We start from the raw sequence: 12006 nt of genomic DNA on the forward strand, positions 1-12006 counted from the left end.
TGAAGATGTAGAGGGGCTTGGACTAGATGGCTTTGGAAGGTCTCTTCGAACCCAAACTATTCTACAATTCTTCAACACAGATGAACATTTTAAGCAGGTGGAGATGTGGAAAAACACTTGAACTTTGTGTTTGTATGGTGGCCTGTTGCCACTGCGATCTGTTTGCAGCAGATACTTTCCGTTAGGTGCCGGAGGAATAGATGAATACGGAGCCTTATCTTGCAGCCGGGCTGTGTGGGTTGCACGCAGCAACCGCGGGCTGGGTCCGTGTGAGCCCGTTGGAGGCTGAGTGCGGTGGGTGCTGGGGTCCTGGCCCCGGGCAGAGATTTTGGAGGGGGCTGGTGCCGTGCAGTAGTTCCCTTAGCTTGGTGCAGCTGTTTGAAGGCAGGCCCTTGCCTGAGGCTTCAAGGTTGAGCTTGGTGATCATAAAGGTCTTTTCCAACCTAGATGATTCTGTGATTCCTCTCACTGAGTGGCGATTTGCACTCTTTCCAGGACGAGACGGGGTGCCAGGGAGGCCGTTGCCAGCGTGGTGCCCCACGGCACTCTGCTGTTCACGGGGAGGCTGTTTGGCCCTGTTGTCTAGCGCTTCGCCGCCCGCCTGCGTGCACACATGCGCGTGTACAGGCGCGTACACGTGTGCATGCGGGTGTGCGCACGCGTGCGTCCGTGCGGGTGCGCGGGCTTGCGTGCCCACGCGCAGGAGCCGTGTCCTCGCCTGACCCCGGCTGCAGCCGCCGCAGCAGCAGCAGCCGCCGCAGCCCCGGTGGGGCCCAAAAGGCCCCGTGGCCGCCGCCCGCCTGGGCGCTTCCGCCGTCCCTCCGTGCGCCGGCTCCGCGTCCGCACGCGTGCGGAGTCCGCGCCGCCTCTTGCGGGCGGCCGCTGCGGCGCCCGCACAGGAGACCCTTTGTTTGGGCAGGGCCGGCGCGAGCGCGGGAGGAGGCCGGGGCCGGGGGGGGGGGAGCGGTTCGGGCCGCAGCCACCGCATTGGCTGGGGCCGGTTCGCGGCTCCTCGCGCCCTGCCGCGTGTGCGCGCGCGCCGCGGAGCCGCACGAGGCTCGCGCCCGCGACGCCGCCTGGAGGAGGGCACCGCTGCGGCAGGAAGCAAGATGGCCGCCTCGTGGGCGCCGCTGTGAGGAATGCGGGGCACCAGCGAGGCCGGCTCCGGGGGGGCGGCGGCGGCGGCGGCGGGGCCTCTCCCCTCGGCCGTCTGCGGCGGTGGCGGTGGAGGGGCCGCGTAAGAGCCTCCGTCAGCCCTCCAAAGTGCCGCATGTAAAGCATTCAGGGTATATAATAAGCGATATTACAGTTTGATAATAAAATCGGAGGTGCCTTTGTGACCACAACTTACTCTGCAATTTGATGTTTTTTTAGGTTCTAACTGAAAACAAAAGGCCTCAGAGGAGGAAGCAAAGAGTTTTAAAGGTAACCAATAATTGCTTTAATATTTCTCCCCTCCCATTTTTAAGCAGCATTTTCTTGTCATATAAATTAGGAAACTGAAGGGTTAATTTATGGGAAGTGGCGCTTTCCAGCTCTTCAGGAGATTAGCTAATTTTAAAAGCACAGAACATGTTCTTTTTTTTCCTCTTTCTTTCCAAGCATGTTGTATACATATTTGACTCTTTTCTGCACAAGTCTGCAGACCAAAAGTTTGCTTTCCATTGCACTGAAGATTCACTTTAATTTCCTCTATTCCTAGTTTCATACTTCCAAAGGTAACAGTTGAATGTTGGTGGGGTGTTTAGTATACAATTTTATGGCATCTGGAATTCAATGTAGGAAGTCAGTGTTACAATGCAAACCAAATTAACAAAAGAGAAATTTTATGCTTATATTACTGTAGTTTTGGTTTCCTTTTTTCTTTAAACTTTAGGAAGCCTTAAGTGAGACTGAAGATTCTGTGAACTTATATCAGCCTTCAGTCTCACTTGGTAACACATTTCTTCAAGATTTTAAAGATGGCTATCTTTCGTGACAACAAAAGATAGGCCATTAAATGGAAATGTTTTAGTTTTTATAACAAAATACAGACTTGCTACACTCATGGCTAATGTAGGGTTTTCTTTAAAAAGTAACAGGTAGCACATCAATGTTTCATCTTTCAGTTAGTCTTTAGAATATTTTTAATAGAAATAAGTCACTAATTCTGTTACTGCAAACTAACATTTTGGAGGATGGATGCTGCAAGTAAGATGGATGGTATGTGTAAGATGAAGCTAAGGAAAATGAGAAGAAATACATGTTGTTAAACTTTGTAGAGCTATTCTCTTACACTAGATAAATGTAATATAAGATAGAGTTCTTTCAGTACATTTGCAGAAGTTACTGGATGTGGTGGATTTGACAAATGCCGAATGTCTGTAGTGTAATTATATTTGAAAACATCCCAATTGCCAGTTTTGTCATCACTGTCACACATTACAGAAACTTGCTTAAAGGATGTGTGAATTTGTAAGATAAAGCAAAGTTAAGACGGAGCAAGGAGCAAATAACCTTGTGTGACTTGCAAGTATGTCCCGCTTCAAGGTTGTCTGTCTTTTCATGTGGTAGTAGTTGTACAAACCATCTCCCTGTGTATTACGCTAACAGTAATTGTGATTGTACAACACTAGCACGTGCTTTTATTTCTTGCATCAAGTAAATGAATCTATTAAAATGTTAGCATCTTTCATTATGTCATGGGTGTGCTTTTAAGTATTCATTTTATGCCAGTGTGTACTTAAAACTTTAGCATTTGTTCATCCTATGTTTTGTGCAGTTGATAAAGAGTGTGCAAAATAAGGACTGTTTGTAAATGAGTCATTCAGCTTTGTAAAGTATGACACCTCTTCTGTCAAAGAGTAATTTTCTCTTTTTGGTGATAGGTAGCTATGTTGTATTGGGCATCTGTCTACAGTAGGGGCTCATTGTTGGGTCTTCAGTTTTTTGTCTTTGAGTTCATTTTGCCACTGTTTCAGATTTGATGGCAGAGCAGGTTCCTATGATTCTATAATGCTTTAATTTCCCCCCTTTCCAAAAAGCTTGAAGAATATTGTTTCCTTGTCTCTTAAAGGGAAAGGCTTGTCTGTTTTTGTGTGTGTATGCATAGTATTGCATGTTAGTCATTGGACTTGTGTTTATTTATGGCTTAACTTTCCCATTGCTGAATTGATTCTGCAGTGTTTCCTCTTTGTCTTAGGTACTGTTCTTTGTGGTTACTAGTATTTGTCTTTGTTTTCTGGTGCTGAAGTGTATTTCCTAAGAGTTTTTTCACTTGCATCCACCAAGTAATGCATGGTACCCCCCTGAAGGTATCTTATGAAATGTGTAGGTTGGGATTGGTGGAGTTTTCCTTTGGTTTTGGAGGAGAGAAAGGAGGTTGGGCATCTTTAGTTAAGTTGCAGCTCTCTGATGACTGCAGTAAACTTAGAAAAAGCTACATAATTTGCAGACTTCTTTACAAGGGCAGTTTTATAAATATAATGTTCTGATACATGACTCTCAAACCTGGCTTCTGTTATTGGTGGGATTGCCATGTAAAGTGGTATTGTTGTATCTATTAAATGATAATCTCAGCATTTGATTTAATAATCAGTAGTGCTTGAGGGTAACTGACCCATGACACTTTCTAAATTTTAATAGAATATTTATTTTTTTTTCTTTGTATTTTATTCAAATAGTATTGTAAACTTCTTTTAAAAGGAGGATTTGTAGTACTTGCTTTCAATAATACACAGAGTGAGTATCTTTCTAATCCTCCTAAGCTTTTATAGGTGCACATTTATTTACTTGGAGGGCTAGTGCCCTCTAATTGTGATTCTTAGGACCAACATATTTACAAATTCTTCTGTACAGGATGAAAATAAACAGTGCTTCTCAGTTGAAAACAGGTTGGACAGATACAAACATTAAGACTAAAAGTGATACATGCTACATGATACTGCACCTTTTGTTTACTATATATCATTTTCCACGCTTGTGTTTTAATGCTTCTTTCTGGTTATTCGAGGAGTCATTTAGGAAATTCTCCTGTGCCATAAACACAGTATTAGGCTCTCCATGTTCATTTTGAAAGAACATCTGAAATATTTATCACATTTAGGCAAATCCTCATTGAAGAAAGAGTCCTTGTGAGTGCATAGTAATGGATACTAAGGAAGAAATATGCCAGTGTTTTTTTCTTAACATTTATACTGTTTGTTATCCCCAGTTAAGCAGACACTTCAGTTTTATTCCTGATAGTGGAAGGTCTACATAGAAGAGACACGTGCTTAAAAATTCATTTATCTGCATTTCAAAAGACATATTATACACTCTGCTTCACCTACTATAATTTTCCGTTTAGCTGCTTAGCAGTGTTCTCACTAAATCTGGGGAGTGCAATGCATCCCTCTTTAAAAGTAGGGAAATGTTTGCAGTCGTGCAATTTTATTAACACAGAGCTCAGAGGAGCAGAACAGTTGAACATGACATATAATTGTCAGGGAAATCTACACTTGTAAAAGATAGACAGCAGTGGCACCAGTAATGAAACCTCATGCAGATCAAGATACAGCTGGTGAAAAAGTACAGTCCATGGTCTTTCTACTAGGTTCTGTGGAGCCAAGGCTACTATTTGGATGGCTGCAGATGTTTGCTGCATTGATGGAGATTTAAACCAAAAAAAAAAAAAAAAAAAGTAAAAGAAAAAGAAAAAAAAGGGGGGGCAGGGGGGAAGAGAGTGTGAGGGAGATCTAGAATAATATATGCAGTGCTAAGTGAGTATTATAACTGCATGCACATTCTTTGTTCTCTGTCTGATTCTATTTGTGTGTTTATGCATAAATACTGTAATGGTTATCGTGTGCACCAGAGAAGTGCGAACAGCACCTGCTAAACTGCATAAAACCTGTTCCATTTAAAGCCAAAAGCCAGAAATAACTCAGTACCTAGAATTTCTGGTTTGTTTGTAAACATTGTACTAGGAACCAGTAAAAGTTTCATTTCCACCAAAGCTACAAATATATACTTGAGCACTCTCTTAATTTTTCTCTCTCTGTACAAAGCATAGTCTGTCTTAATCAAAAACAACTTTAAAATATGAAGCTGGTTCAGCAGACCTGCTGTTGCCATATTTGTGATGCAGTCTTGGTTTTGCTGCTTAAAGAGATTAAAAATACACCTTTTTTGTCAAGTTAGTATGTTTATGATAATGCTTTAAGTGAGCATGGATTGAACTGATTTTGAACATATACTCTAAATTATGGTATGTTTTTAGTGCAAAATATCTGCAAGAATATTTAGCAGGAAGAAATTAAATCTTATTACTTTTTTTTCCCCCTTTAAAAATAAGATACAAGCAAGTCAATGGATGGAATTGCACTGCAGTGGAATTTTACAGAGGAAGAAGACAGAATGGTGTAATACATGTTGGAAAGGATGTTGTCCAGAAAATACTGACCTTATTCTTTGTGGTTTTTAAAGGGACAGTATCACCTTGGAACATATTCCTTCAATAAATACCAATTAAAATTGCTTTGAGTACTGGTTGAAAGTGTCTGATTATTTCCTATGTGCCTTCTTGGTCCATTTTTTTTGATAGGGAGAGCTTACTTTTGGTATGTGAGTGGCCTACACAAATTAATTAACATTTATTTTTTGGAATAAGATCAGTTACTAACTTAGTTGTTAATTTAATTAAAAAAATAAAAATCTAGATATCATTTTTCTTGGGGAAAAAATAATCTTGTGCTTTTTCAAGCTGGATATGTGTCTGTCTAAATTTTATTTTTGCTCTTGATAAGCTCATGCACCTCGCTCAATGTGAGCAGGCATGATTATGGTTGTAATTTAGTAGCACATTTGCATGTGCAGCTTTTCCAACACTTTCACACGAATGCATTCGTGAACATATGAAGCACTTTGTATTTTGTTTGTGCAGTATTGCTAAGACTACTCAAGTATGTAGACATCTTTTTAATGGAGTCCAAACAAAGAATGCCTTTGTAAATGGTCTGTAAATTATTTATCTTACTCTAGTAATTTTCTAATCCTTAATTTTTCCAGCAAGTTTCTGGGGGGGTTGAGGCCTGTCCCGTGAGGACTTTCACCTGTGGTGCAGTGAGCTGGATAGAATGCAGAAATCTACTCCTCCCCTTGCCCTCCTACTCCTGCAGAGCACTTCAGGGCTGCTCTCTCTCCCATCTGCCTCCTTTTCAGGACCTATGCGCTGCTTGCTCAGCAGCACCATCACGCAGCCCACTTCGCAAGATGTTGAGGGAAGAAAGGGGCACTGTCCTTTGAGAGGAGGACAGAGGGGTTTCTGCTTTTCTGCTTTAACTCAGTTGTTAGATGAGCAGTTGTGAGGATAGTGCTGTTCCTTGGGGGATGGAGGAGGCAAAGGCAGTAATGAGTCTGGGAAGAGTTAAGGACAGGGCAAACCTCATGATTACAGTTGTTTTGGAGGGGGTTTGCATGTTTTGAATACCTATTTGTAGATCTTGCTGTCACTGTGTTCTAGTGCAGTGTTGGGCCTTCCACTTCAGTGGATTTAGAGAAGGAGCCTCTCACAAAGGTAGAAAATGTGTTTGTGACCAAAAATATTGTAAAATAATCACTAAAAGCAACATAGTTTGTGGGAAGGAGGGAGCTACATGTGTAGATGAAGGCCAGTTGCATGAGTATATTGAGACATTGTTTAGATCTTAACTGAACTTCAGCATTACAGAGTAAACTCTGGTTTCCTATTCCAGGTGTGTTGTTTTGTTGATACTACTTGTATTTGCTACAGAATTATGAGCTTTATTAATGCTTGTACTTGTTGTGTTTAAAGTAGGCATTGAAATAATTGAGATGGCTTTGCAAATTCCAGAAATCTGTTGTCAGTTTGCTGTGTACATACATTTCTAGATGGATATCTAGAAAATGCTTTGAAAATAGGCACTATGTGTTTAGAATCTGATACCATATTGCTAGGCAACTTTGTTTATTGCTTTTAACTGATGTAGGAAAAAAACAGTGAGAAAGCCTGAATGCATTTGGGCAGCAGCAGATTTTAATTTCTGTGATTTATTTTTTTCTTTCTGTGATGTTGTACTAAATTTTTTGTTTAATGTTACTGAGTATGAGAAAGTTAATTTAGCACATACTACTGCAGCAAACTTTGCCATTGACATTACTAGGAGCCTTGCCTATGTAGAGACCAAAAGATTTAAATCCTACTGAAGTAAGTTCCATTTGGGAGATAAAAAGAATCCGTAAGTTCTTAGAAAGATGTTTTATTTTTTGATGTCAAATACATGAAACTTAACCAACATCAAGAAAACAGGAATTATACATAAGGAACAAATAATAATCAGTTTTCATTAACTTATATAAAGTTAATATATAGAATGTATTTGGCTGTCCTTGTTGTCCTAACAGCTTTAATATTCAGCCTTTAAGAATATTAGGATTATTCAAGGCTGATTTAAAATTGACTGGTTTGTGTCTTGACACTTGATTGTGAATTTCTTAGTCAGTCAGTGTGTTGTTGGTGTTGTCTGTATTGTGTTATAATTTAATTGATGCTGTGGAGTAAAATTTGGCTTTACATTTAATTTTCCTAAAATAAAGGTTTTTCTGAATTTGTGAATAAGAGAGAGAATTTCTGTGCCTTTAAACATGTAAATGTAAAAAAAAAAAAAAAGAAAAGAAAAACAAAACTAAAATATAAAAAAGGCATTTACTTTTGTGATGGATAATCACTGTCTAAATTCTGCAACACAAGCACCACTGTTGCAGTGCTCCCCCAGAGCAACATTGCTGTTATTCCAGTACATGAGTGAAAGCTGGCACTCCTGTAAAGAGAAAGCAGAAGTTACATACAATGTAAATTCTCTTTTAGCTTTATTCACAACCATAGGTGTGCTAGCTTTGACTGAGCTAGAAGAGAAACATAATTTGCCAATTGGTAGCTTCTTTCCTCATGAGAATAAGCAAAACAGATGCACAGTCCTGAATAGTGCTTAGCCTTGTAGCTTGGTGGCTTAAGTGACCAGCATTAGTATTTTTTTCTTTTATCTGAATTACTTTTAGTTGTTCCTCTGACATATCCTGTCACTGACTTTTCTATTTCTGAAGAGTATTAGGTATTCCTTTTAGTCTTGTGGCCCCTCATCAGCTGTAAGACCAGGCTAGAATATACCCATAAAATAGATGTTTGAATTTGGAGAAAACTTGTATGCGACTTGTTGCAAAGTGTATTTGGGATCTGTGATGATATTTCAAAGTGAGTGGGGAAAACGGGATTAATGTGTGTGAGAGCTGGTTAGCGTCCTTAGCTTACTGTATTGTGTGTCCTTAGCAGATCTGGTCTGAGAGCAGCTACTGGCATGTAGCAACTTGGAAATCATGTAATTGGTTGTACAACTGATGGCTAGGCACTTAAACCGGGTCCTAAATTAAGGAGCTGAGTATCTTCCTGGTTAGGTTCTAGGAACTGGAAGGTTGTGTTGTTACCTTAGCGGTTCAGATCTTTACTGAACTGAAATCAAAGGAAAATTAACTTGTGTCAGTTCGGCTCACATATGGTAAACTCAAGCAAGATCACTGAGATCACACGTTCTTGTGCTGAGAGGTTGTAAGACTGTATCAATTTATTTGGATTAAGCATCATGTTTTAAAAATAGCTCAAATAACTTGAATTTGAAAATTCCCATGGATAAAAAGATGCATCAAAACCACCTAACAGGATGCTTAAAAGATTCTTTACTCTTTCTCTGTCCCTTTGCAAAAATGTGTACCATAGTTCAAGGCCAGACTTCCCTGGCCTTGACTTAAAGTCATTGAGTTTTGTTATACTTTTGTCTGCTAGAACAAGGACCCTTCTTTTATCTTTTTTTTTTTTTTCCACATAGACTTAGCTGCAGTTCATGGCTTTTCAATTCTCTTTTTCTTTGGTAAATTGTAGAGAGTGAGTAGAGAGTGAACCTGAGGCTTTCACTTCAAGATATTTCAATCCTTTGTCATTCTTGTGGTCCTCCAAACCCTCTCCAGCATATCAGTCTTGCTTGGACTGGGTATTCTAGAACTGGATGCTTTATTCCACTAGCAGGTGCAAAAGTGCAAAGTACAGGATAGAAAGTAACTCATCTTTTTGTAATTGTATTGTCTTTTATGCATCAAATCATTTCACTAACGCTTTTACCCATGAAGTTCCAATAGGAATTTCTGTAGTCACTGCGCAGTAGATTACTGATCATGTTAATGCCCTCCTTAAAGGCATTGCTTTGTAAGACAGAAACCTGCATTTTGTAACTAAAGTCCCATGTCTTTGTTGCTAGATACACTTCACCTTTAGTTGTATTGAAATGTGTGCTTGCAGCTGGCTTGCCAGTTAGTTCAGGAGGTATCATGACTGATCTTTTAATTATTTGCTGTTTTTCTATCAGTATTAATTTCACTTTTCATTCAGATCGTTGATAAAAATGTTACGTGTGATCTGCTCCCTGAAGACCTTGTTATGAACACTGTTATGGTTCTCCATTTACAGTTAAGGGCCAGGCAAGGCTTTTGTAATGCTGTGGGGATGGTTTCATAAATGAGTAGACCACAAGAGACATTAGCTAGGGGGGATAAATTCAAAGACTGATTTTTTTTTTTTTTTTTTTTTTTTTCATCTCTCCTTTTGAGTTCAAGTGCATTAGGTGAAGGTTGTATTAGGGAATACGTATTGCTGCTGATTGTGTCATTTTTCTTTTGTGAGTTAATTGAATGCTGTATTTTCTAGAGCTGCCAGTGTCTCTTTGAGTGCTTAGTTTCAATGTTGAAGACAAATAATTTATTAATTCAAAACACCAGTAAAAAACAAAGCAAACCCCAAACCCAAACAAAATAAAAACCACCAAGCAAGATGCCTGTCTATGTTTGCTTCTTTGGCAAAATGTACTGTAATGTTTGGGTTTTTTTCTTTCTAAACACATCCACTTCTTGAGTGCTGTGTAGGAGAATGGGGTATCTTTCACTCTTATTTTTTTTTTTCTTGCTCCTGTTTGTAGCTTTCACAGCTTAGAGCTCAGGGTTGACAAAACAATTTGAGTTTGTGGCTGAGAGGGCCTATTTCCAAGTAGCAATCCAATAATGGTGGGGTTCACCATTTGAAGCCTTTAGAGCCAGAATTAGTGTCGTGTAGTTTTTTATTTTGTTAGTAAGTGCCTCTGTTAGGTCCTATACTATAGATCTTCTTTGTGAGTGGTCTCACTGAAGTTGTTACCCAAGGTGGGCAGGAGATCTGTGATAGCATTGTAGGAGAGAAAATGAAGAGAACAAAGCTGTAAAGACTTTAAGACCTATAATTCCTTATGGAAAGACAAGATAAGGACCTTTTCTGGTGGGAGAGCTGCCTGGTGTTTGGACATAGCAAAGATGATATAAATGGAGATGAAACTGGGAAGGAGAAAGCTAAGCTGTAGCTCAGAGAATGTACTTCGCTTTTGTGGCTACAGATAAGAAAAAACCCAAAATACCATCAAGTAGAGCAGACCTTCCAGCTGTTACAAGATCCAGTGTGAAACAGTACTTGCTGTGGTACTCCAGTTGGTGTCTTTGGGTGGATTTGATACTCAGGGGCAGGGCGTTGGGAGTGAGGAGGATCCCTCCAGGAAAGCCTGGATTTTCTGTCCCAGATCGGGTAACTTTATCCAGATTTCCAGATATGGAACTCTTGTTCTCCTGAGTAAACTATCCTGTCGGTTGAAACTTGTCTACATAATTTTGTCAAGAGTAGACATTATTTGCATTGATTGCAGTAGTTTCTGTAATGCTTGCCCTGTGTCTCAGTGCCATTTGTGGAGGTTGTTCTGTTGAGGAACAAAACATCTCCTATATGCAGGCTGTATTACATTAATAGCAGTCCCCAATCTATTTCTCTGCAGAAAGTCTGATAGAAAATGTAAGTTGTTGTAGAAGTGTAGTGTATTAAGAGACTGTTTCGTATCTATGGTTGTTATGCAAGTGTGGTGGTAATTGCTTTGTGCCTCTGGTGAAGTTCATAGGATTATGCCCCAGCTTGCAGCTTCGCCTCTGTCTGGCTGTTCTCTCTGCTGATTACCTGCTTGGAAACCCTGCCCAGGCAGCAACTTCCAGCACGTTGCTGTTGTCTGCATTCCAGTAGTCAAACATGAGGTAGTGTGGTCTTACACATTTAAGGATAAACTATTTTATTGTATCTGCATTTATTTTGGAATGCAAAGAAACCTTGACTGTTTCAAGAAGGTGACTTATATTTGCCACAGCATCCCACCTTACATTTGTCTCTATTCTAACCAGTGCACAGCTTCGTACATAGCACTTAACATAAGTAACTATTTCTCTGCACATGTGCTCTTTGTCTCACTATCCCTGACCTGTCCGTATCTTACCTCCTTATCCCTGTATGTTGGTCCTGTACAGTGCAAGTCCCACATTGCACTGGATTTTGTGTCCACGGGAGCAGATGCTGGAGAGTAGGAATAAATTGCATAGGGGTCAATTGCTGCTGGCCAGCTGGCTGGTGCTTTATCTCATGATGAAGCAGTGACATCTGACAGCTGGACCATAAACAAAACACCCTGTTCAAATGTTAGATCAAGTACATTTGGGGTTTTTCTCAGATTTTCTTAAAGTTTTTCTGAGGAGCTGCCAGCTCTGTGCCAATGTGGAAGGGCACGTGGGGATGGCTTCACGTCCGCAGACACTGCAGCAGGATCCAGGCTTACCCATTGCACTGCAATGGAAAAGAGTTACAAAGTGCAGGCACTGTCACCCACTTGTTGTTTTATGTTGATGAACATTGTGACCTTGGAAGAGCTGCCTTTTGTGTCATCCTGGTTTTTGGTACAAGCTAATGTCTCATAGGGACATTTTACCAGTAGTTTGCCTGGGCATTATCTGTTATTTTTTTGTTTATGGGAGTAATTTATTCCAGTTATGTACTTGGACAGTATGTGTTGTTACCATCTATAGAGTTTTGAAGCAAGAGACATAAGCCTATGGCCTGCTCTCTGTTGGACAGAAGATGTGAAATGT

General features: G+C 40.3%; 1 protein-coding gene across 2 annotated transcripts in view; it reads left to right on the plus strand.

The window, feature by feature from the left end:
* Positions 1-12006, plus strand: part of TET1 (tet methylcytosine dioxygenase 1) — a 68387-nt gene that overhangs the window by 16853 nt on the left and 39528 nt on the right. The window contains exons 1-3 of one of the 2 annotated variants that reach the window (XR_010610779.1): positions 968-1286; positions 1375-1425; positions 5315-5352. Coding sequence is in view for 1 of the 2 variants with exons in the window: in XM_065670981.1 (XP_065527053.1) it covers positions 1375-1425 (51 nt within the window). In the remaining variant the exon portion in view is untranslated. Of the gene's footprint in view, positions 1-967; positions 1287-1374; positions 1426-5314; positions 5353-12006 lie in introns of those variants that run through there. The other variant, XM_065670981.1, reaches the window with a different exon arrangement.

Source organism: Lathamus discolor, chromosome 3, assembly GCF_037157495.1.
Source record: "Lathamus discolor isolate bLatDis1 chromosome 3, bLatDis1.hap1, whole genome shotgun sequence".
NCBI classification, from domain to species: Eukaryota; Metazoa; Chordata; class Aves; order Psittaciformes; family Psittacidae; genus Lathamus; species Lathamus discolor.